At 52.1% G+C, this 24,117-nt stretch overlaps 1 protein-coding gene across 8 annotated transcripts in view; it reads right to left on the bottom strand.

Moving 5' to 3' along the window:
• PPP6R3 (protein phosphatase 6 regulatory subunit 3) overlaps positions 1-24,117 on the bottom strand; it is a 97,326-nt gene that overhangs the window by 16,423 nt on the left and 56,786 nt on the right. For 5 of the 8 annotated variants that reach the window (XM_040971035.1, XM_040971032.1, XM_040971033.1 and 2 more), the window contains exons 8-15: positions 22,331-22,444; positions 17,086-17,215; positions 14,631-14,783; positions 10,169-10,318; positions 9,471-9,535; positions 7,025-7,140; positions 5,586-5,671; positions 164-250 (exon numbers count right to left, since the gene is read on the bottom strand). In XM_040971035.1, coding sequence (XP_040826969.1) covers positions 164-250; positions 5,586-5,671; positions 7,025-7,140; positions 9,471-9,535; positions 10,169-10,318; positions 14,631-14,783; positions 17,086-17,215; positions 22,331-22,444 — 901 coding nt within the window. The remainder of the gene's footprint in view (positions 1-163; positions 251-5,585; positions 5,672-7,024; positions 7,141-9,470; positions 9,536-10,168; positions 10,319-14,630; positions 14,784-17,085; positions 17,216-22,330; positions 22,445-24,117) is intronic. The other 3 variants (XM_040971037.1, XM_040971039.1, XM_040971040.1) reach the window with 1 other exon arrangement.

Genomic DNA, 24,117 nt, shown 5'->3' with positions numbered 1-24,117 from the left:
CCACTCCCCACCAGTATCCACAGACCCCTGCCCCGCCCGCCCCCACCCTCTATCCTGCACTAAGAGTGATCCCAAGGCCCACTCCGCACACCATCTGACTCCGATGTGACTCCACGAAGCATTGGAAATAAACAGATAAAGCAAAGCTTGAGGCATGACTCACTTGCTGCAAAGAGGAATCCTGTGAGAAACCCGTGTCTTTAAAGTCAATTTCATCATCACTGGATGAATGAATATGGCAGGTTGTAACCTATATGTATAAAAATGTAGAAAACTCTTTAACAAAGAGAAGTTTTGGACATATGTATCAGCATTTTTACGGAAAATTCACATTTATCTTTTCTCTCAACGTGTAACAGGAAAAACAATTCAAAACAGAACCACCAAAAGTAAATACAGTCACATTGTCGAATCCTCCCCAGACGCCAGGCTCACGTCCTGGGCAGCACCCGCCCGCTGCGCCCGGGGCCAGTCCCTGCACCGCCGCAGCCTAGCAGCACCACGACAGACTGCTCCATCTACCCGGTTCCAAGTGAGGAACTCCAGGACACGTTTAAAGGGGGCAGGCAGAAGTAACGGCGCAAATGTCCGCACATGCCAGACCTGGGGGCTGAGCTGTAACCCAGGGGCCACCAGCAGCCACTGCATGTCAGGGTTCCAGATACACAGTCACTTTAACATTTCCTGACCCTGAACACTAAACACAGGGTGAGCCAACACTTCCTGACCCCGATCCGCCTGCTCAGAACTTACAACCGACTTTTGGTAGTTAAGCAAAAACACAAACATGAACTGCTCACCAATTCATGGTTAAGTGATGTTTATTAATTCATAAATGTCACAATTATTAGGGGAGAATAGATTAACAATTAATAATCAAGATAAACAAATGATTAAACACAACACTAACAACAGAAACTCTGATATAGGAAACATAGGCAGGAACAGCTGGCCAGGCCAGGCACGAGAGCCGCACCTGTGAGGGCTGTGCACTCTTATCCGGCCTGTTGGTCTGCAGCAGCGTTTGGGACAGAGAACACTGCCCGTCCTTAGGGGAAGACGTGACAGGAGCAGGTGCTACCTGCCAGCTCTTGAGGCCACGCACATGGCCGGGGGTGGCAGCATGGGCCTGGGCTGCTTTGTGAAAACTGCCTGGTGCTGGTTCGAGCAGCTCAAAGTGCAATGCTGAGCTGTCTCTTGGGGGATGGACTTTGGAATGCCTAACTCATCACTGTCCACGAAGACTCATTTTTTTTCTCTCTGGCCAGTTTCAGTAAAGACACTAACCCAAGCACGATGGGGCTCTAACAGCCCTAGTGCTTTCAGACAAGGCACCTGAACTCTGCTTGTGAATCTGGCCTGGTGAAACCAAAGACTCTGCAGCCAGGGACAGCGACGGGCCCGTAACTGCGTGAAGAGCAGCTCTGCGGCCACACTGCAGGAGAGCCCCGAGCGCAGAGCAATGTGCAGCGATGTGCGTTCATGGTGGCTGGCATCTTACAGTAGAGCTACACGCCAGCAGACCAAGAACTGGTCCCTGTGGCTGGCCAGCCAGCACGTGGGCACTGTGGTCCTGTGGCTGGGCAGAAAAACAGCAGCCAGCCCAAAGCCAAGCTGGGGAAGCACGCAAGTCCAAGCGGAACACAACGTATGCTCTCACTCCTTCCTACAAAAGATTCTGCCAGTTCATTAATGAAGTGTGAGAAGGAAACTAACGCCCGTGAACCTAGCTGCTGCGTGCCAGACACTGATCCCTCCTCGCAGGACCAGGAGTTACTGTCAGGAACACAGTGCAGACACCTTCACTTCCGCTAACGGAAGGCATGCTTCTGCGGCATACCCCCAGGCTGAGGTCAGGAACCCAATGCTGAGGCCTGCCCTGGGCCCGGGGCCTCTACTGCAGCAGGTGCTGCGTACACAACTCCGAGCACTGTGCTTTCTCTGCGTAGCCAGCACCTGCTCAGATGCAACCAGCCATGTGAGCCACCTCACTGCAGTGACCGTCTAAGGGCGTTTACCAAAGCCCTTTACCAAAGCGTTTACCAGCGCTGTGGCAGAAGTGGACAGCAGCCACCTGCAGTGCCAGCATCCCACATGAGCACCAGTTCTGGCTGCTGCACTTTCAATCCATCTCCCTGATGGTGCCCCTGGGAAAGCAGTGGAAAGAGGTCCAGTTGCTTAGGCCCTTGAACCTAATGGGAGAAGCGGAAGAAGCTCCCGGTTTCAAGGTTTCAAACTGTTTCCGCTCTGGACATTGTAGATATTTGGGGAAATCAATGAGCAGATGGAAGAATTCTGTGCAACTTTGTCTTTCGAATAAAATCTATCAATCTTTGGTTTCTCAGCTTGCTTAAAAGAAAGAACAAAGCCCGGTGTGCCCTGTGGACCATTTTCTCATTACTTCCCTAGAGACACTCCCAGTTCACACATGCGCGGGGCACGGGAGCACCTATCAGCCTCCCCACCAAGCCCCCACAAGCATTGGCTTCTCAAGGGGGTTTCCTTGGTCCAAAACACTCCCTAACCACCTGCCAACCACAACACATCTTCTCAGACACATGGGTGTGCATTTTGCTTTTTAAAAATTTGTCTGCTTACAGATCTCTGATGAAGAAGAGACTTTAAGAAGTCTTGCTTCTACTGCAGCCTCAGCATCTGGCACTCGGCAGCCAGCCAGACACTTAGAGAAGCAGTGTATACTAAACAAGCCACTAAATGAAAACAAAGATGGCAACAAGTTAACCAATGCTTCCTTAACTGTACTCTTGCCAAGCTAGACATATGTTAAGTACACTTGCAATAGCAAAAAAAGTTCTGAGATAATACTTTCCATATTCCTTAATAAGATGTCGGCTTTCTTAGGTGTTGTTAGAGGAGTAAGCAAACATATTACCCTTACTGTGGCGATGAGCAGTCAGGAAAACTGTGAAGTAACTAGTACACAGCAAGCTGCAGTTCACAGTGTGCTGCCAGGGCTGTCCCAGCATCTGCAGGACCGGGGGTGACAATCACCCCGTCTCAGCCCATGGCAACCTGCTGACTCTCCAGGTTCGTGGCACCTGCACACTGGTGTCGCTCCACACAACCTCCCCAACCACCTCTGGGCTTTGGAGGAGAAGCCTTCCTCAGTGGGGAGGCAGGCCACGGATGACACCAACTCCTACGTGCAGTTAGCGCAAAGGCCTTCCCAGTACTCAGCCAGAGGCACCCTGCCTGAATCCTTGTTGGAATCGGCACACAGAGGGCGTGGTCAACACAAAGGACTTCATAGTTAATAAAAACCAAATTTTATCTATAATAGACTCTCAACATAAAAGCAGGCAACATATAAAGCCAGTGTACAAATTTTGGAATGACAGAAACAAACAAAAGAAAATACTTTAAATGCCTCAGAGGCAGCTTAATGAAGACGTCCCAGGAGAAGCAACAGGCGTGTGGGGCTGACACAGTGTGCCAGATGCAGGGCACACACATGTGATTCAGTGCCGAGCCAGGAGACCCAGCCCAGGCAACACAGTGGGACACTGAATCAAGCCCAAGGTGTCTGACTCTAGGCTCCTGCAGAAGCCAGAGTGAGTCCTGGGAGCTGTGAGGGCCCACTGAGCAGCACAGCCACCTCACGGACCACGCCTCTCTACCCTAGGCTGGCTGGGGACAGGAGCCTGCACTGGACCAGCATTCCTAGAAGCGAGTTTTCACTTGGACTGTGCACGGCAAGTCGCGCGCTGGAACTCTGGGTTCCACTTCTGCAAGTAAGGCTCCCTGCACTGACCAAGCTCTTTTAAATGGATACTCCTGATAGTGCAGGAGCCCCGGATGTGGCTGACAGCAAAGCGTCTGCGGAGGCAGCAGAGACGCCCACAGTGGCTGAGAAGGGATGCACAGGCAGCCACAGAACAAAGCTCCTGAAGTAAGGCCGTGAGGCCAAGGGGAGCTGGTTCTGAACAAACTCCGAGGCCACACAGAAGGGCGTAGAGATTAACCCAAACATCTCAGGGACTGTGGAAGAGGGCGGCTCGTAGGAGGGTCGCCATGCAAGAGGACTCTGTAAAGCGGCCCCTAGCTGTCCCCTACTTCTGTGTGCTGGACAGCCCTGTAGTCCTGGAGGGACAGCCTCACTTGGAGTGGTAGCCAGGGCTCAGGAGTTCTCCACGCAGGTGTGATGTAGCTGCAGTGGGGTGCGCACCCCTCCCCAAGCCATGGCCAAGTGTCCAGCAGCACGCGGGGTGGCGCACTGTGCTGCAGCTTGCTCACAGGGGAGTGTGCTGGCACCCAGAGGGGGCGGGGCTCTGCTCAAAAAGCTGGTAAGTTCACCTGCACATTTCTGGCTTTACCTTTGAAAATCAGAACTAATCCTCTCAAAAGATTCCCTTATTAAAACACAAATCACACAGAAAAGCTCCCTGGAGGGCATTCTCAGCACAGAGTCCGCAGGGAACTTGTGAACGGTGGTCTGACCTGGCAGGTACGGGGTGCAGCTGCACGCTGCCAAACACCGCCAGTGTCCCGCACGGACACAGCTCAAGCGAGGCTAGCCAGCATGCCGAGAAACCCAAGCCAGCCCCAACTGGGTAACACCAAGACAAGCCCTGCGCTGGTGATCCCGGTGACCAAGCTTCTCTACACGCACACCACGGCCCAAAGGCCAACAGTGAACCACAGACTTCACTTGCTGTAATTATCTCAACTTGCTAGTCCCTCCGACTGTGTATGTTTCCTGAGTTTATTGTTTTATCACCTTAAAAAGCCATCAGCCCAAACTCTGTCGTGAGTATAGGAAAAGGCAGCCTCATCCGCTCCAGTTAGGCTGTCCGGCAGGAGGCAGGGCCGGAGGCAGGGCAGCTAGCCCGCAGGCGTGGGAGCCGCCAGCGCCTGCCCTTTGGTTCTGTGCCATCTGAAGTGTGGGGTGTACTGGAACTCGGACCACAGCTGCGGAGCACCAGCGCTGCTCAGTCAGGGCAGCAGCTCGAGAACCTGCTGGGTGCAGAGGGAAACGCTCCCCATCTCCACAAGCAAAAGAAAGGGACACTTACCTTTAAACTCAATGTGTTAAGAAAATACATTCCAAAGTCCAATATATTTATACATATATATATATATATACTTTTAAAAAAATTACCAATGCCATTATTCCCTGGCAAAAAGTATCAGTTTTGTTCCAGCCTCCAATGTTGGGCTCTCCAAGTCCCCTACAAATCCCGGGGGGCTCTCTAGGGTCAGGGGCTACCCGGTCAGCAAGGACGGAAAGCATCTAGAGGAACAGGCAGAGCGCTAGGCCCCAGCACACAAGGGCAGGCTGCGGACTGCTCGGCAGGCGTGGAAGACAATGGGACCAAGCGCCAGGGATGGCGGTGAGCAGAAACTGGCAGCATGACAGCGCGCTCCGTCACCCGAGGCAGGTGTCAAGAGACGACCAGAGAAGGAGCGAGCACTTGCGAGTCTCAACCTCTCTCCCTGGGAGACAGCCATGAACGTAACCTTGGCTGCAGTGTCACTGGGCAGACCGGACCCTTCACACCATGTCGAGTACGCAGGCACAGGCTAAGGGCACTGAGACAACATGAACGTAACCTTGTAGAACCTACTAGATCTACCGTGTTCCGCTTGTTAGTCTCTCCTAAGGAGCTCGTGCAGAAGGTCTCCCATCGCTCTCTGACTTCATCAGGAAGATCTTCAGTGAGAAAAGGAAAAAGCGTTATCACCACAGTGACCTCACACAGACAAAATCATTGAAGGAAGCGGGAGCAAGAGGGGCCTACCCACCTGGTCGTCAGTGGCGAGCACTCCCTAGCAGCTGAGGAGCTCGAGCAGCCAGCCCCGTGCTTAGAGGAAGGCAGTTAGAAATCCTCCCCAACCAAGCCCCACAGACTTCCAGGACCTAGGACCCCCACTTCTCCCCATCCTGGCTCCCCCAACAGGCCAGGCTCCATCTAGCCAAGGGCCCGACCAAGCTTATACAAGTGCTTTGGTAGAACTTGCAGTTGGAAAATGTTTCCAACCACCTCTTCTGAGAAGCGCAGAGGTCTTCAAGGAGTGTGGGGATGAGGATGGAAGTAGAGCATCCTGTTTGTTTTGTTAATTGCTTTAAAATGACATCTAAATGCTTGCACCATGGACCAACACACAGATGGATGTGGGTAAGTGGAAGTCTACCTCCTATAGAGCAAGAAATGCAGCTACTTTCTGATAAAATCAAACCATGGTGGTGATTTTGAGGCCCTATAAGACTAGAGCTGTCATCTGGCAATCTGACTACACACACTCATATGTAGCACACACAGTACCACCTGGCAAGTGACTTCCACAAAACAGACTGATGTGAAAAATGTGACTGCATCACATGGTCCCTTCCGCCTGCAAGGACAGAGACCAACTGTGACAAGCAGGCAGGCAAGCCCTAAGCCTTCTGTCACCACCCAATCCTCTGGACAGCTCCAGACTAAGAGAGGACACGCTGGGAATGGGCAGGAGCCAGTTCACTCTGCGCAGCTAAGCCTAGGGCCTGGCCGCCCTACTGGGGCAGAAGCCTGAGCGCATGGAGCCCAGGGCTGGCTGAGATGGACGCCTCTCTGCTGCCCCACACCCACGCAGTCTCTCCCAAGCACCCTTGGGCCGACTGGGCCCTAAGGCCAGAGCAGCAACAGCTCAACCCCCTAGTGGCAGTGACAAGAAGACAGAGAAAAGGCTGACAAAGGCCTCGATCCCCCAGACAGAGAAATTCAGTGCCCAGGCTGTACAGAGAAACTGGGAAGGAAACGGAAACAAAAGGCACCCCAGCTCAGCGCTGCCTGTGGGTGACTGCCAGCCACTCCCCACAGGGCAGGCTCACAGGCCGAGGCTCAGGCGGGCGCAAACAGAGACTTGGTCAAGAACCACACCGTCCCAACCTCATTTAAATCGCTCCATAAGCTGCAAAGTCTATGAAGAAAGTTCCCAAGAATCCACTGGAACCGCTGTAATTCCATTTTATTCTCAAATCCTTTCTCTGACCCCAGAACATGGACACCGCGTCTGACTTACTCACCCTGGATGAGCCGCTGCACCAGCGCGCTGTTGGGACCCTTATCCGTGCTGTGCACAACACAGTTGGCGATCCTCGTGAGGTGGCCCATGTAACCATGTCGTCTTCCGCCCTCTGCCCTGGCAGGGAAGGCAAAAAGAAGGCTGAGATTCCTGAGAGCAGGCAGCCACAGAACACCTGGGACACACGGGGCCTTTCAAGCGCTGAAGATGGCTGTGCAGACAACAGAAGGGAGTGTGCCTAGCCCAGCGGGCAGCCCGGTAGGGCCTGCGTGCCAGCCTAACCCAGCAAAACAGGGGTGCTGCATATGCCAAGCAGCACTGTTGCGAACAGCACACAAAGCCAGCGCTCATCATGGACAGCCCACTTTAACGCAGCTTTCCTTTGTATCTTTCTTTGGTAAAATTGCTTTCCAGGCTTTCATCAGACTGGAGGGAACACAGGTGAGAATCCACTGACTGCGGGTGAGGCACCTGATTCCCACGGCCGAGTGCCTAGGTTTAATGCCAGCTCCCTGCCATCCACGCAGGAATCCCAGGTTGGCATCCTGACTCCCTGTACTCAGGGAGTGAGCCAACAGACGCAAGACCTATCTCCCATTCCACTGGCTCATTGCCCTACAGGATGTCCTATCAACTAAAAGAAATAATTACCTATCAATGGCCATTCTCAAGTTAAGACACAGGGTGATTTGAAGGAGTAGGTCAAAATGAGAGACAGTGAACTTGCACTTGTCCAACACTCACTGTGAAACAGGTCAAACAACAGCCCAGCCCTCCCTTCTCTTCCCCACGCGAGTCTCCACTTCTCAGTCACAACCCATCTTCGCACAGACACATCCTTCAAATCCAGGCATGGGCTGTGTCCATTTGCAGAGGGTTAAGACTTCAAATACCAAGAAATACTGACAGCAGGGAACAAATGGAGAAGATTTTTGCTTGAAAGGAGAGGAAAAAACCTCACAATGCTTAAGCACTTGCTTGGAACATGGTGTGTGTCAGATCACCTCAGAGAGGTGGTGACCCCGTGGCTCCCGGCTCCCCCCCCAGCTCCCTAGGAGAGCCTGACTCACTGCCAGGATCCAGGACAGCACCGGCAGCCACTGCACAGAACAGGCCCGCGGAGCTCAGCTGCCGGGCTCCTGCACTGCCTCCAGGTCTCTGGTGCAGGAAGAAGAGCTCACTGGGGGTCCTCTCTCTCACTGGGGGTCCTCTCTCTCACTGGGGGTCCTCTCTCTCACTGGGGTCCTCTCTCTCACTGGGGGTCCTCTCTCTCACTGGGGTCCTCTCTCTCACTGGGGTCCTCTCTCTCACTGGGGTCCTCTCTCTCTGGGGGTCCTCTCTCTCACTGGGGTCCTCTCTCTCATTGAGGTCCTCTCAATGCGGGCCCGCTCCTTTCCATACTTGAAGCTCAGTGCGAGAAGAGACGACACATGGGCCACTGCTAGCCACAGGAGGAGGTGAACAGGATGAGGCGGGAGACTACACCAAGGGACTCAGACAATGTCAGACACACAACCAGAGAGGCCGGCTGCACCCCGCAGCACCCCACATGTGCTGTTTGGAAGGAAGCAGCTGAAGTCTACCAAAATCAACTTCCTTGCAACCCACAGACTCGATGCCAGTGTCCCCCCATGGAGTCCCATCAAAACCACAGCAGTGTGTATTAAGCCAAAAAGGTTCAACCTCCCCAAGCAAAGCGGACAGCTGCCATGGGTCCCATGGGCTCCTGGGAGCCCAAGGCTAATCTGTAGGAAGACATGGAACAAGGAGACTTCCGGGGGAAGCAGTGACTCTGAGGGCACTGAGGCCAAGTGGCTTGAGGGCAGGGGGCGTGCCCACCATCCAGGCCATTGCTAGGATCAGCTAGGCCTGCAGCTCCCACACAGATGACCCGACCGCTCCTGCTGTCAACCTGCCATAGGAGGGACGCCCTGCGCCGCGGCCGAGAGCCCATAGGGTGGCATGCGAGTCATCACAGGGATGCCGTGGCGTACATCAGCACTGCCAAATCAGGCCACACAGTGCAGCTTTCAGCAGCACTCAGGCACCTCACACACCCTTCCCAGGCGGCTACTGCAGATTTTCTAAAAGGAAAAAAAATTCATCCATGCCCCATTGAGTTCCACATATGAAGCGACTATTCTTCCCACGCTGGGTCAGCGATGCGGCAGACATCACAGGAGGTGGACTGCACGGGCACCTTGGTTTGCCTCCGGGACCCTCTTGCAAAGATGCCCCAAGCCCACAGCCAGGAAGCATCAGAGGCGGCACAGCAGGGCAGGGTCCTCTCGGACCCATGACTGCCACAGGGAGATGCCAAGAGCTAACAACAAACGAGCAGAAAGCATCTGCTTCAACGAAAACATTTTCATTTTCCTGAGACGGGCAGGAGGAGACAATTTATAATCTAAGAAACTGAATTCCTTTCATAAAAACAATTTACTTACTGTTTCTTCTCATTCATTTCCCAGGCTTCAAGTATTCGTTCTATTAATTGACATTTTTGAAAAAGCTGAATGAAAAAGAACATAACCATTTAGATTTATGCAAATGTCAAAATGTGCAACTGTGAAAGGAAACAAGGGGCGTGTCGGCAGCAGGTGGAGGCCCGCAGTGCACCTGTCTCCAAGGACGGTGCTGGCTCTGCAAGGTGCGGCCAACCCAGCAGGGCGTCTCAGCTGCGAGAACTCGCTCTGACCAAAACCAAAACAGAATAAAGAGCATTTCACCATCGCAAAAATGTAGCTCAGAATCCAAAGCAACCCTTGACATCACTCCTTCTCCCCAGCTCCCTGACCGGCTCTGTGCACCTCCTCCCGCCAGGGACAAGCCCCAGGGCACTGTGCCGGCGACCTCTAGGAGAGGCTCCCTGCACACAACTCGCCTCTCCAGATGCTCACATGCCAACCACTGCGATGCCAGGCAGCTGCCACAATCACTCTGTGGATTTAACCTTCAACGCTTCTTCTACTCCCCGAAAGATTTACCTCTGTCCAAACCTGTGCACTTTACAAACACGCAGCCCCTTGAACTTTTGCTGTAAAGGGTGTGTCATTTAACTGGCATCTGTCCAGAATTCACCCTGAGTGGGGAAGTGCTGCACCCAGGAGAGCCAGGCACCGAGAACCGGACTGGAAAAGCTTACGTGCTTCAACAACAAGTTGTCGCCAGCAGTGTCCTGAGCAGCCATTGTGCCACTGTCTGCATTTTCAAAAGGGCTCGCAAGAATCAGTGCAATACAAATTTCCACTTGCGTGTGCAGGAAGTTATTCCATGTGTATTTGAAGAACATGTCCTAGAAAAGAGTACAAAGTTTTGCTGAGACGCAGGAGTGCTGAAGCCACTACTCCAATGTGTGGTGTATGCAGGAAGCGTGCTCTCAGAACAGGAACACAGGTATGTCAGAGGGGATCTGACACTCCACTTCATACCCGACATGACATGGTCCCTGTTCAATTCACTCTGTCAAAACCTGCATGAAACTAGGAGAAACCAACAGTTGACATATAAAGGAAAAGAGAATAATAACTTCACTAAGTGTTTAATAATTTTCAAGGAAATCTGTTAAGAATTGCACTTGAATCCAAGTGAACAGCCTGTGGGAACACCTGGCACCACCAGTGAGGGAGGAAGAGCTAGTGACAGCCCAGTGGTGCAGCACCCTAAGCCTCAGGCTGCAAAGCTGGCATCCCACAGGGGTCCCAGGTCAAGTCCTTCATGCTCCACTTCCCATCCAGCTCCCTGCGAATGCACCTGCTCCAAGTGCCGAGCCCCCGCACCCCGTCAGACACCGGGAAGAAGCTCCTGGCTTCGGACAGCTCCAATTCCAGCCTTCACAGCTACTGGGGGAGTGAACCAAGGGCCGGAAGACTTTTTTGTCTCTTTCTCTCTGTGCAACTCTGACTTTTCAATAAATTGAGGAAATAAATTCTATTACTACTCAAAAGAGGTGTCTCCCGCCCCCAACCGGCAGACAAGACAAAGGAAGGAAGACTGCGGATCTCCTCCCACCCTCAGGCCCCAACCCGGACACTCTCCAGCCTAACTAGAGGCCCACGAGGGCCTACAGCCCCTCATCTTTCTAATAAACACTAAAGTAAAAATCAAATCAAAGCCAAACAATTGGATCACCAAGGGCAAGTCCAAATTTTTCAAAAATAATGAAATAAATTCTAGTTATGATACCAGTATTTTCAATGAAAGCCCAAAATCTGCTGTATATTTAAAAGATTTCCTGGGCCTGGCACGATAGCATAATGGCTAAAATACTTGCCTTGAACGAATCAGGATCCCATACGGGCACCGGTTTGTATCCTGGCTGCTCCACTTTCCCTGCTTGTGGCCTGGGAAAGAGTGGGAGACGGCCTAAAGCCTAGGGACCCTGCACCCACATGGGAGACGCAGAAGAGGCTCCTGGCTCCGGATCAGCTCAGCTCCAGCCTTCGTGGCCACATGGAGAATGAACCACTGGATGGAAGATCTTTCTATCTCCCTTTCTTTCTGTAAGTCTGTTTTTCCAATTAAAATAAATAAAGCAGGGCCTGGCAGCGTGGCCTAGCAGCTAAAGTCCTTGCCTTGCACACACTGGGATCCCATATGGGCGTCAGCTCTAATCCCGGCAGCCCCGCTTCCCATCCAGCTCCCTGCTTGTGGCCTGGGAAAGCAGTCGAGGACAGTCAAAAGCCTTGGGACCCTGTACCCACGCGGGAGACCTGGAGGAAGCTCCTGGCTCCTGGCTTTGGATCGGCACAGCACCAGTCGTTGTGCTCACTCGGGGAGTGAACCATCGGATGGAAGATCTTTCTTCCTCTCTGTATATCTGACTTTGTAATAAAAATAAATAAATCCTTAAAAAATAAGTAAATAAAGCAAAAAATTTTAACATACTACCTATGTCTGTGATTTAAATTTTTATTCCCACGCAATTGTTAGAATGCACAATAATTCTTTACATAATTTCAGAATAATTAAAAAATATGTAATTCAGAGGGAAAACATGATGTTGTAGGCCTCTGGGAAGGGAAGCAGCAGACAGGTACATCCTCCTTCCCCCTCTGCGCCCCCTCCTTTCCCTCCCTCTCAATAAAGAAAGGTTTTAAAAAGGACCATAAAGGGATTATCGGGAACAATTATGTGATGCCGAGTTGCAATAATCTACAATAACAAATGGACAAGTCAAAGCATTGAGAAATAAACAGTGAGGCAGCGAGAGCTGTGTGAGCACGGGTGCCTCCTGCACCCACGGCACTGTGCCACCAGCAGAAAAGGCGGAGCTTCCCAGGAGAGCACAAAGCAGCAGAGCCACCGGCAGTGTGCAAGAGCGGACGACCCCAGGCACCTGCCCTCGCGTCTCACCAAGTCATTACCGTGCGAACACATTAGAGATTAACAATGAACTGAGGTTACAGGATCAGTGGCCAGCACCTTCAGGGGCAACTTTGGAAGCAGGGACACCAGTTTCACCAGCCAGCCAGAGGGCAAGGCGAAAACGAGGCGCCCACCACAGAAGTGGCTTTCCTCATTTCCAATGGGCCCATGTCCTCACTCTGCACTGGCAATGCCAAGTGGGAGCACATACTGTCTCCCCGGCCTCTCCCTCGCTGCCATGGGGAGGCACTGCCTGTGGCCTTGATCTGGGAAGGCTGCCCCCTCACAGCTCCCAGGAGAGCTATGTAAGTGCAGCCCTCTCCCACACTCCTAACCTAATCCCTCAGTGTTTGCACACTGCTTAAGATAGTGCCACGGCCTGCTAGACTAAGTCTCCACCTGCAGCAGGGGCATCCCGTATGGATGCCAATTAGCGTCCCAGCTGCTCCACTTCCAATTCAATCTCCTGTGAATACACCCCAAATCCTTGGGGAACTGAGAAGAAGTTCCCTGTCTGGGGCTGTGGCGTGGTCAGTCCCACCTGACGTGGACACCTGCAAACAAACATGAGACAGTCATGCGTCTGCATCTCCCTGCATGCCTTCAGATGCAAGGCAGATTTATTTTTTCTTTCTTTTTTTTTTTAAGATTCATTTTTAATTTTTATTGGAAAGGCGGATATATAGAGAGGAGAGACAGAGAGGAAGATCTTCCATACGATGATTCACTCCCTAAGTGAGCGCAACGGCCGATGCTATGCTGGTCCGAAGCCAGGAGCCTCTTCCGGGTCTCCCACGCGGGTGCAGGGTCCCAAGGCTTTGGGCCGTCCTCCACTGCTTTCCCGGGCCACAGGCAGGGAGCTGGATGGGAAGCGGGACTGCCGGGATTAGAACTGGCGCCCATATGGGATCCCGGGCATGCAAGGCAAGGACCTTAACCATTGCGCCACTGCGCCGGGCCCAGATTTATTTTTTCTTAAAGATTTATTTATTTTTATTACAAAGTCAGATATGCAGAGAGGCGGAGACAGAGAGAAAGATCTTCCATCCAATGATTTACTCCCCAAGTGACCGCAATGGCCAGAGCTGAGCCAATGTGAAGCCAGGAGCCAGGAGCTCTTCCAGGTCTCCCATGTGGGTACAGGGTCCCAAGGCTTTGGGCCACAAGCAAGGAGCTGGATGGGAAGCAAGACCACCGGGATTAGAACCGGTGACCACATGGGATCCCAGCACATGCAAGGTGAGGACTTTAGCCGCTATCACGCTGTGCCCTGCAAGACAGATTTAAAACAAAAGTTTCAAGGCCCAGAGCAGTAGCTCAGCGGCTAAAGTTCTCACCTTGCACACGCTGGGATCCCATATGAGCGCCGTTTCTAATCCCGGTGGCCCCGCTTCCCATCCAGCTCCCTGCTTGTGGAATGGGAAAGCAGGAGAGGACGTCCCAAAGCCTTGGAACTCTGCACTCTCATGGGAGACCAGGAAGAAATTCCTGGCTCCTGCTTTCAAATTGGCGCAGCTCTGGCCATTGTGGTCACCTGGGAGTGAATCAATGGATAGAAGATCTTCCTCTCAGTCTCGTCTCCTCTCTGTATACCCAACTTTGCAATAAAAATAAATAAATCTTTGAAAAAAAAAAAAAAGGTAAAAAGATTCCAAAATAAATAAATGATTCGCAATGTCCCAAAATGTGTGATGTGACGAGATCACACACTGAAATCCGGCCGTCGGTGCTGTGCCGGCCTGTCAGCACTAAGGGACCCGAAGGCCAGCTCCGCCTCCGCTTCTCCCTCCCTCCCAGCCACGCGCAGCCTCACTGCCACCCGCCCAGGAGAAAGCAGGCTGCAGACCAAGAGCACATGGCCTGGAGCCACCACACACACAACCCCAGCCATCCTGGCACCCACGCCAACTGTGCCGCTCTGGCCACCCGGGCCACTCTACCAGGCTTCTCCTGGGAAGACCCTGTGCTTCCTCTCATCTGGAGTTCAGCATTACAGCTCTTCGCACACAGCAGCAACACAATCAGCATTTCAGACAAAGTCCAGACGAATCTACAGAGACACTGACGCTCACAGGACACACAGCCCCAGGCCCCGTGCAGACTGCCAGGAGGGCCACACCCACGGAGCAGAGCTCAGGCTGGGGAGGAGCTCAGCAGGGTGCTGGAGGAGCAGCTCAGCAGGGTGCTGGAGGCTGGGGCGCAGCAGCACCAGGGCGGAGGGGAGAATGCGGGGCGCTCACCAGGATGACGCCGATGCTGTTGAGCTCCACGAGGTCCCCGTTGATGCTGCTCGTGTTGGTCTGCAGCAGGCTGGAGATGAGCCGGATCACATTCAGCCGCGTGTTCCCCACGGGCGGGTCCAGCACACCCCACGTGGTCTTCATCACACTTTTCTGTGGAAGAAAAACTTTCCCCATAAAACACACAGAAAAGACGTAGCTGCTGGAGCATGGTACCGAGCTGCAGAGCGTGGCCCGAATCCAACACCTGATCAGACAGCTGGTCCTTCAAACGATGGCTAGAACACCGAGTAGCAACAAACCACATTACTGCCCTGGAGTATAAATTAAAACAAAACAAACAACAACAACAACAAAAAGCAGAAGTATGTAGGAAATCCATGGAAAAACAAAAGATTTCAAAACCTAACCAGAAAGCTAATGTTACAGCAGTTATGGAATACAGTTCCCAGTGTGCCAAATCTATAGAGGTAAAAATACAAACTTGGAAGACCAGACTTCAGAAATGCCACGAACCTGAACCTGTTCTAGAAAGGCTGTTACTGTCTGAAACCCCATCCAGAAGGCTGACAGCAGGTCAGAATCCGAAAGCCTGATAGGGAGGGCACCCAGTGCCTTGGCGGGCATCCCCGTGCAGTGCCCTGCCTTGCCCCACAGTCCGACTGCATGGCAGACTTCTGAAAAAGCATCATGGACCCACCTCTGTGCCACAGCAGAGCCAGGCACAAGCTTAAGTCGGCAGCTCACTCCCAGGAGGGTGGCCGCGCCCAAACACCTTCCTCTCTACCAGCTTTTACCTGGGAAATTCTCGCCCGTTCTGCTCCTCACCCTCCCCTTCCCACCAAGGCTGGCAGTGACCACACCTGTTCACGCCACACACTCCGTGCCGAGCTATGGATGTCTCCGTTAAGCCTTTCCAAGACAATCTGGATGCTGAACCAGACTCCCTGAATTACACACCTAAATCATCCGAGGTCCCTCCTTTTGCTACATAGTAAACACCTAACTCAGGAGCAAGTTAGTATAAAAAGCCCTCAATAATTCCCAACTGGACAGCCAGAGACATTCCCTAGGCAGAAAAGCGAGGACTCTGACCGTCCCAGCCAGCACCTTTGGCCTCACCTGACCCCTGCTCCAAGGCGAGCAGGTTAAGGGCATGCGACAGCACTGAGGGGCTGTCACCAGACAGCTGCCACCAAAACTGGCCATCTAAGGCACGGTCTTTGCTTCCAAGCACTCAACTTGAACCCACTTTCCCATTAGACCGAGAGCCTACACCAACTGTCACTTCAAAGCCAGCTCTTCAAGGATTAAGTTTATCTCAACTTACTCCAAAGATGTGAAAATGTAACTGCAAGGAATATACAAATGCTTAAGAACTGATACGACAGAGCCCAGTGTGGTGGCCTAGCAGCTAAAGTCCTCACCTTGAATGCCCAGGACCCCATATGGGTGCCAGTTCTAACCCCAGCAGCCCCACTTCCCATCTAGCTCCCTGCTTGTGGCCTGGAAAGGCAGTCGAGGACGGCCCAAAGCTTTGGGATGCTGCACCCAGACAGAAGAGCCAGAAGGGGCTCCTGGCTCCTGGCTTCAGATTGGCACAGCTCCAGCCATTGTTGCCACTTGGGAAGTAAACCAGTGGACAAAAGATATTCTTCTCTGTCTCTCCTCCTCTCTCTATATATGCCTTTCCAATAAAAATAAATAAATCTCAAAAAAAAAAAAGATCAGGCTAAGGTGCCAGGCCTGATAAGTGCGTATTTAAAAAAATGTACGAGAGAAAGGTGAGCTTCATGCATGAGCAGACAACGGACAGTGACCGCAGGGACCACAGTGACCACAAGGACCACAGCGACCGCAGGGACCACAGTGACCGACAGTGACCACAGTGACCGCAGGGACCACAGTGACCACAAGGACCACAGTGACCGACAGTGACCTCAGGGACCACAAGGACCACAGCGACCGCAGGGACCACAGTGACCGACAGTGACCACAGTGACCACAAGGACCACAGTGACCGACAGTGACCTCAGGGACCACAAGGACCACAGCGACCGCAGGGACCACAGTGACCGACAGTGACCACAGTGACCACAAGGATCACAGTGACCGACAGTGACCTCAGGGACCACAAGGACCACAGTGACCGCAGGGACCACAGTGACCACAAGGACCACAGTGACCGCAGGGACCACAGTGACCACAAGGACCACAGTGACCGACAGTGACCTCAGGGACCACAAGGACCACAGCGACCGACACTGACCACAGGGACCACAGCGGCCGCAGTGACCAAGGCCGTCATAAAGCAGGCTGCGTTCCTCCCCTCCGGTGCTGGCCCTTGTAACCCACTGGACAGGCTGCTCCCAGATAGTTGCACTTCTCCCAAGGGAGAGCTGAGTGTCTGCACCAACCCTAGGATGCTTACTCATGCTTAGCAAAGCTCACCTACCTTGGGTGGCTCAAGCAGGAGTTCGTGAAAAGACGCGAGTCTTCCTCTGATGGCTTCCAGCACACTCTTACTGACTGAACAAGTGGAAAGATTCATGCCTGGCGGGCAGACCTCTACGTGGCCTTCAAATCTGGGAACAGAGGAAAGGCACTGGAAAATTAGAAGGGCCGTACTGAGTTCTCACACACAAACCTATCCCCAAGTATCTGTTTTTTAAATTACTTTTATAAAAAGACTCGTTCATTTTGACTTGAAAGGCAGAGAGAGCAGCAGAGACCTTGCACTCCCTCGCCCACTCCCCAACCACACAGGCGCGGCCACACACAGGTTTATTATCTCAGCGCCCAAGGCCCCGTACTGCAATGGACACCCACCAACTCGCCCGGGATCCAACTCAGAACAAGACTAGAAAAGCAAGCAGGAGCCCTGCCTCCTGACTTAGCGCACACACAGCCTGTACTTGTTCCAGCTTTTCTTAGGTAAACAATATTGCTTCCTAACTAAAAAACTTAAGCTATTCATCTATGCAACAATCTACACTCATTGCAACCCAGAGCCAACAGAAAAAAAACTAGAGGCAGAATGATCCTCTTGGTTTGCAGCGGGAGCGCCCAGAGGGGAAGTGAAGGCCATCTCCCAGCATTAACTAGGGGTGGCTCTTCTGAGCAGGGCTAAATCTGCAAGTGTCCCAAGTAATATCTTAATTGTTGCACCAAACTCGCACCCTTAGTCTTCATTCTTACTCTAAGATTAAATTGGATTTCATAAAACCACAAAGCAATATCACTTAAGATTCTATTACAAAATTGTAAAAGGAAAGTATAAATATAAATAAAAGCATAAAAGGAAGTGAAGGCCTGTCAAAGTGTGGTGCCGCCTGCCCAGCAGTGCAGACCACTGGGGTCCAAGTCCAAGCTCACAGCCTGCCAGTATCAGCCGTCACTCCAGGACACGCCGACCAAGTGCCCAGTCGCCAGGATGACTGTGAAATCCCACACGCCCCTGTGTGCGCGCGCTCTGACAGCTCCAGGCGATCTCCTTTAGAAATGCATCCACAAGGTGGAAGACCACAGTCATTCTGATCAAATGCATCTGAAAGCATGAAGCTCTTGATGTAAGAAGGTCCCCCCTCCTCAACAGCTTTTGTTTAGGGAGCCATGTTTAAAATTTCTTACACTTCTATAGGCCAAGGAATATCGATACATCCTTATTTCATAATTTAAATTTCATATGAAAATCTACTTGTGTTTTAAAGGTGACAGACACTCACACACAGGTTTTATGTTGCCGTTTAGACTACTAGGTCACATGGTAACTTCTCACAGGAAGCAGGCTGGTGCCCAGCTGCCAGGCATGCTGCCCGCACTGGGTCCTGGGAATCTCGGCGCAGCTGCAGCTATACTCTGGGATGCAAGGCCAACCAGATGTGAGGGTGCAGCCCTGGCGCCTTAGGTCATGGTCCTATAGCAGGGCAGAGCGGGCTTCCTTTCTGAGCCACGTGGAGAAACGCTAAGCCAGTCGCGTGCACACAGGACGTGGGTCATCACTAGACATCCAGCAGCCGGCACCTGGGCCCTGTGCTCGCGAGCTGAGAAACGGCCGTGGGTTAAGCCAGCCAGTTACCATAACCCGTGACAGGAGTGAGAGGAGACCATGGGAAGCAGGTGAACTTGGCGGCTGCGGAGAGTAAACGGTGCCCTGTAGTGTCCATCAGGCCAAGTGCATGTCTGGTGCTGCTCACACCTGAACTTCTGCATAAAGACTTAAAAACGCAGACAAAACAAACCTGAAAAAAAACTATGAGGGTCGTATGGAGCTCTCACACCCAAACCTATACCCAAGGTCCTATTTTCAAAAATACTTTCATAAAGAGATTCATTTTCACTGGTCCATTGCCCCCCAATGACCACAATGGCCAGAGCTGGGCCGGACCAAAGTTGGGAGAAAGGAGCTCAAATCCGGGTCTCCTGGGGGGCGGGGATGGGATGGCAAGGTCTTGGGCCAGTCTGCTCTTTTCCCAGGCCATGAACTCACTCACAGGGGCTACAGTGTGCAGGCCCAGTCTGCGGAGCCACAGCACCCACTCCACTTCAGACTCCCTGTGTGGGTTCTCTATTCCACCACGGCCAAGTTCACCAATGAGACTGAAGGCGTTTTTCATTCTGTGGCTGTTTTTCGTGTCTGGTACTCAGTACTACCTTGACTCTGACAAACTTCCTCATCTGTTCACACACTGTCCACTTTTCTCAGTCTTTACACGGTCATCATTTTATTACACTCCCCCTCAGGATTCTACGTTTTGGGGTCCAGTTCTGTGTACTGCTTTTTCTCTTGAGAACTTGTTGGGTTTTTTCTCGTCTCTGGGGTCACAGATGGACCCCTTGTATAGGAGAGCAGAAAGACATATCAACAGGGCACCACGATTCTCTCGCGGCGTGCCCCACGCTCACCTTACGGGCTTTCTTTACACTTGGTACCGGACCATGGCAGACTCCTCTAGCCCTCCCCACACCTGCTTTCCCTCCATCAACAAACTGCAGCTAGTTGTTCCTGGACACCTGGCAGTCTAACACAGAGGGACAGGGTGCACAGGAGGGTACAGGCTGTGTGGGAGCTGTCATTTTGCCTGTGTTTCAGTTCCAGTGCTGGGCAGCAAAGTCCCTAGTTATAGGAGACCAGGCTCTCAAAAATGTTGGTCCTTCCTCAAGCAAGGCAGGAATGCCGACCAGGCTTGGAATGTCTGCCTTATCTTGTACAAATCACTCCTCCCACTGCAGTCGGTCAGCTAAGCCTGAGCATTGCAGGACACCCCTTTTGCCTAAGAGAAAAGGCGGGTCCAGGAGGGCACCCCCGCCTCACTGCTCTCTCTCTATTGCCAAGGGCAGTGCTGATGGAGGAAGGGTGGCAGCTGTGCGTGCCCTGCCCTTGCGCGGCAGGCCTGGAGCTTTGGCTGTCTGTTCACTTTGTTTTTGCCTCTTTGCCTTCTAAGATGCTATGGGGATCAACTATCTATTGTCAGTCTACCACACGCACTTAGAAAAATCAGAACCATGATTATCAACACAAATTTCACAATCATCACTTATCAGGCCCCATTCATTTTTTTTTTTAAATTTTAGAAATTTATTTATTTATGTGAAAGTCAAAGCTACATGGGGAGAGAGACACAGAGAGACAGAGAGACAGAGAGAGAATCTTCATGTTAGCTCACGCCCCAGATGGCTACAGTGGCCAGAGCTGGGAACTGGGAGTCATGCGGGTGGCAAGGGCTCACGCACTCTGGCCATCTCCCACTACAAACTGGACATGGACAAGGCTGGTCATAAGCAGCAGCTCTACCTGCTGTGCCCCAACACTGCCACCTCATTTCATAGAGAGCCAGAGGCAACACGCGTGCGGGAAGTTCACACACATCAGCAGGGAGCTGGCCGCTCAACCCAAAGGTCTGTATACAGTTAACAGGCACCCGGTTACTGGGGCAGGACGCGGGAGCAGAAGCCGGAGGCAGAACCAGCTCAGGGACGGGCGCCCGATGCTGACCCTCCGCTTCCCTTCAATCCAAAGTTACCAGCATATTTCCTTCATTCTTTGCTAACACTCATGTCAGCTGTCCCCTGGCAGCAGCACAGAGGGCACACGGAGTCCTGTGTTTGGGAAGGCCTGCTCCATGTTCCGAGTCCACAGGAGCTCGGCTGATCCTGTGCAGGCCCCGACACTTGGTGAGCATCTAGCTACACAAACAGTATCATAAGATCTCACCAGCTCCCCAAGGAGCCCAGCTTTTCTTATCCAGATTTTTAAAGACTTATTTATTTTTATTACAAAGTCAGATATATATAGAGAGGAAAATCTTCCATTCACTCCCCAAGTGACCACAACGGCCGGAGGTGTGCCGATCCAAAGCCAGGAGCCAGAAGCCTCTTCCAGGTCTCCCACGCGGGTGGCAGGGTCCCAAGGCTCTGGTCCGTCCTCGACTGCTTTCCCAGGCCTCAGGCAGGGAGCTGGATGGGAAGCGGGGCTGCCAGAATTAGAACTGGAGCCCATATGGGATCTCAGAGTGTTCAAGGCAAGGACTTCAGCCACTGAGCCACTGCACTGGGCCAAGCCCGCATTGCTTATCCAGATTTTTAAAGATTTATTCTTCATCCTTTGGATTTGAAAAATTCAGATAAAAGCTTAGATCTGCAACAGCATGTCAGAACTATCAAAACCACTTGGACAGACCCCGTGGAACATGCTCCACCCTGCAGACCCTGAGCTGTTCCAATCCCCGGGAGCTGGGGCGGCTGCGAGGCCGGGTGTGCCTTCTGTCCTTAACTTCTAACCCTCTTCCCCCAGATACAAAAAGAAGAAAGAAAAGGTGCGTGGAAAACAAATTAATCTAATTAAAGTTATGAGGAAAGGCTCAGATCAACTTCTCATCTGCAGAAGCGAGTCCTGCTTGGAACCAGATAACCCTGTCAAGAGATGGGCGCTTCCTGGGTCAGACAGCCCCCTCTGTCATTCATGAGGTCAGCCCAGGAGCCTCGGGTGGCCGACACGCACATGTGCTGGAAACACATCCTTACTGTCCTCTGCTTTACAGGATGGAGTCAATTTGGAGTCAAACTGAAATTCTGAACTCTAAATCCTACACCCCTGGGATTCTTACATAGAACCATTTCTACAGAGTTCTTCAAGTGTTCACACACCAAGAACACTCAGACACCGAGACAAGTGAGGGCCGCAGGACCCAGGTGGGGCGGGGGGCCCCGGGAAGGAGTGCCTGATGGCCTGTTTTCACTATGCACTTACTACTCATTTTCCCAGCTACTAAGAAACTCTATGTGACTACCCAAAGCGTCCCAGCTTCCCCACGGACGCCTGGGAGCACTCAGCACCTGACGCGCAAAGGCGTTCTGCTCAACTCATCTACTAAGATCTTAATTCTGGCTCTGTTTAACTGCTTTGCTTGAGTAAAACAGACGGAGACAGGTATCTATAAACTGGCTCACTCCAAAAGCAATTTCAACAGCCAGGACTGGGGCCAGGCCGCCCAGGGGCCCGGGGCCTCAGCCGTCCTCAGCTGCCTTCTCTGGCACTTTGGTAGGAAGCGAAGCTGGAAGTGGTGCAGTCAGGACTCAGAACCGTGATTCCGAAGAGGGATCCCACGAGTAGACATTTCATCTGCTTCACAACGCTGGCTTCTCAACAAGCTAAAACAAAACTCACACGGTTCATTTTGTAAAATTAAATGAACGCTTACGTTGGCCGCCGTGTCTCAAGTAAAGTCAGCAAGACCTGGATTGCACTCACTATGGCTGTTTCGTTTTTCTCTTTGTGGAAAATATTTGATAGCAGCTGCTCTATAATTTCTTGCCTGGGGGGAAAAAAATCAACAGTTTAGTGCTAACTGCAACATCATTTAACAAAACCTCAGAAAAAGACCTTGGCACAAATGAGGTAAATATTATGTAAGAGCTCAACCACACTTCGAACAGTGCTCCTATTATTTATTTATTTGGAGGAGGATGGAGGGACCTGGGACCCCTTGTGTTCAGGTAGGCCTGCAAGGTGTCGGGGGACAGGACTGGGATCGAGGGCAGGTCCCAGGGGACTGGTGCCTGCAGGTGAATGCCTGGGGATGAGTGGTGAGGGGCGGGGTTGGGAAAGGGGCTGGGAGATTGGGGTGGGATTCTCAGGTGGAATGCGGGTGACATCTGATAATGGACGGCTGTGAGAAGAGGAAATGGCCCCGGGTCCAAGGTGGGATGTCCGAGTAACTCTTTACGTTCCTCCCTTTTGTTACATATACAGGGAGAGGGACGCTGTTCTCTCTGGCTTCTTGAAGCTGAGTTCTCTCTTGGCAGTGGCAGCAGCCGGTGGGAGGAATGGGAGATGGAGGGACGCTGCTTTTACAGATGGAACACTGCTCTTACTTCTTTCAAGAGTGATGTCACCCTCGACTCAACACGAAGGTGGTGTTGGTGAGCACAGGTGGTCAAGACACAACCCTTCACCTTACTCAAAGAGGGAACGTTAAAATAAATCTAGTTAGAATTCATAAATGATTTCCCACAAGACAAGAATGTGTAACTAACAAAGATCTAAAATGCATATAAAAGGGGCACCCATTGTTGCACATCCTGTACAATGACCACCTGGCGCACTGCCATGGCAGCGAGACCCCAGACTCATCACAGCTGCAGGAAGTCGCGCTGGAGGTCACATTAACATAGGGGGGCGGGAGGTGTAACATTTCTATGAAAATTCTTTAGGAAAACCTCAGTTTCCTGAAATGTCAGAGATATCCTGAATTCAGGTAAATTAAGAAACATGTCCTCCTTCACAACACGGTGTGCTGTTGGGCAGAATCTCCCAGGGCAGGGTGGCCCCCGGCACTCACACATGCCACCTCACCGCCTCTCAGCAGGCTGAGGCAGCACGAGAGAGAATCTAATCATTAACATAAGCAAATCACCTAAAGAAAGTAGTCTGGGTTGCCCCAAAGTCACACAAATACACAGCAGTCCACACAGTCAGCCACAAGGCTAGCCAGAAGGTTCTGGAAAGGCTTGATGGTAAATCAGAGTGTTCTTCAAACAGCAGCCTCAGCCCAGGTGGAGGGGACTGACCCAGCCGGCGCCTGCTCCCCTCTCCCGGAGTGGCAGTGCTGGCACTCATCTGTGGGCAGTGTCACACATTCACCCCTCCCAGGGCCTGCAGGCAGAGGCGCCAGGGACCTCAGCCACTGCACACTGCTCCAGCAAACTGAAGGCCAACATTGTCGAGGAAAGCATTCTACTCAGACAGGAATAATGCAACAGTGCAGCACAGCCTTGTGGTTAGGACACGACACCATGCCTGCTCCATGCTCCTAAACGCACAAGTATGACCAAGAAGACGTACTACAAGCCGAGCTTGTCAAATAGGGTAAAAAGCAATGTATGCAATATGACCAGAAATTTAGGAAAGAGAAAATATATCCACGTTCACATTAAAAACACAAGCAAACAAGTTCTTGGGCAAGAGTCAGAAGATGAACTGCCTGCA

Source organism: Ochotona curzoniae, unplaced genomic scaffold, assembly GCF_017591425.1.
Source record: "Ochotona curzoniae isolate NIBS_2020 unplaced genomic scaffold, NIBS_Ocur_1.0 scaffold_4937, whole genome shotgun sequence".
NCBI lineage: Eukaryota > Metazoa > Chordata > Mammalia > Lagomorpha > Ochotonidae > Ochotona > Ochotona curzoniae.
This window is presented reverse-complemented; position numbering and strand designations above follow the sequence as displayed.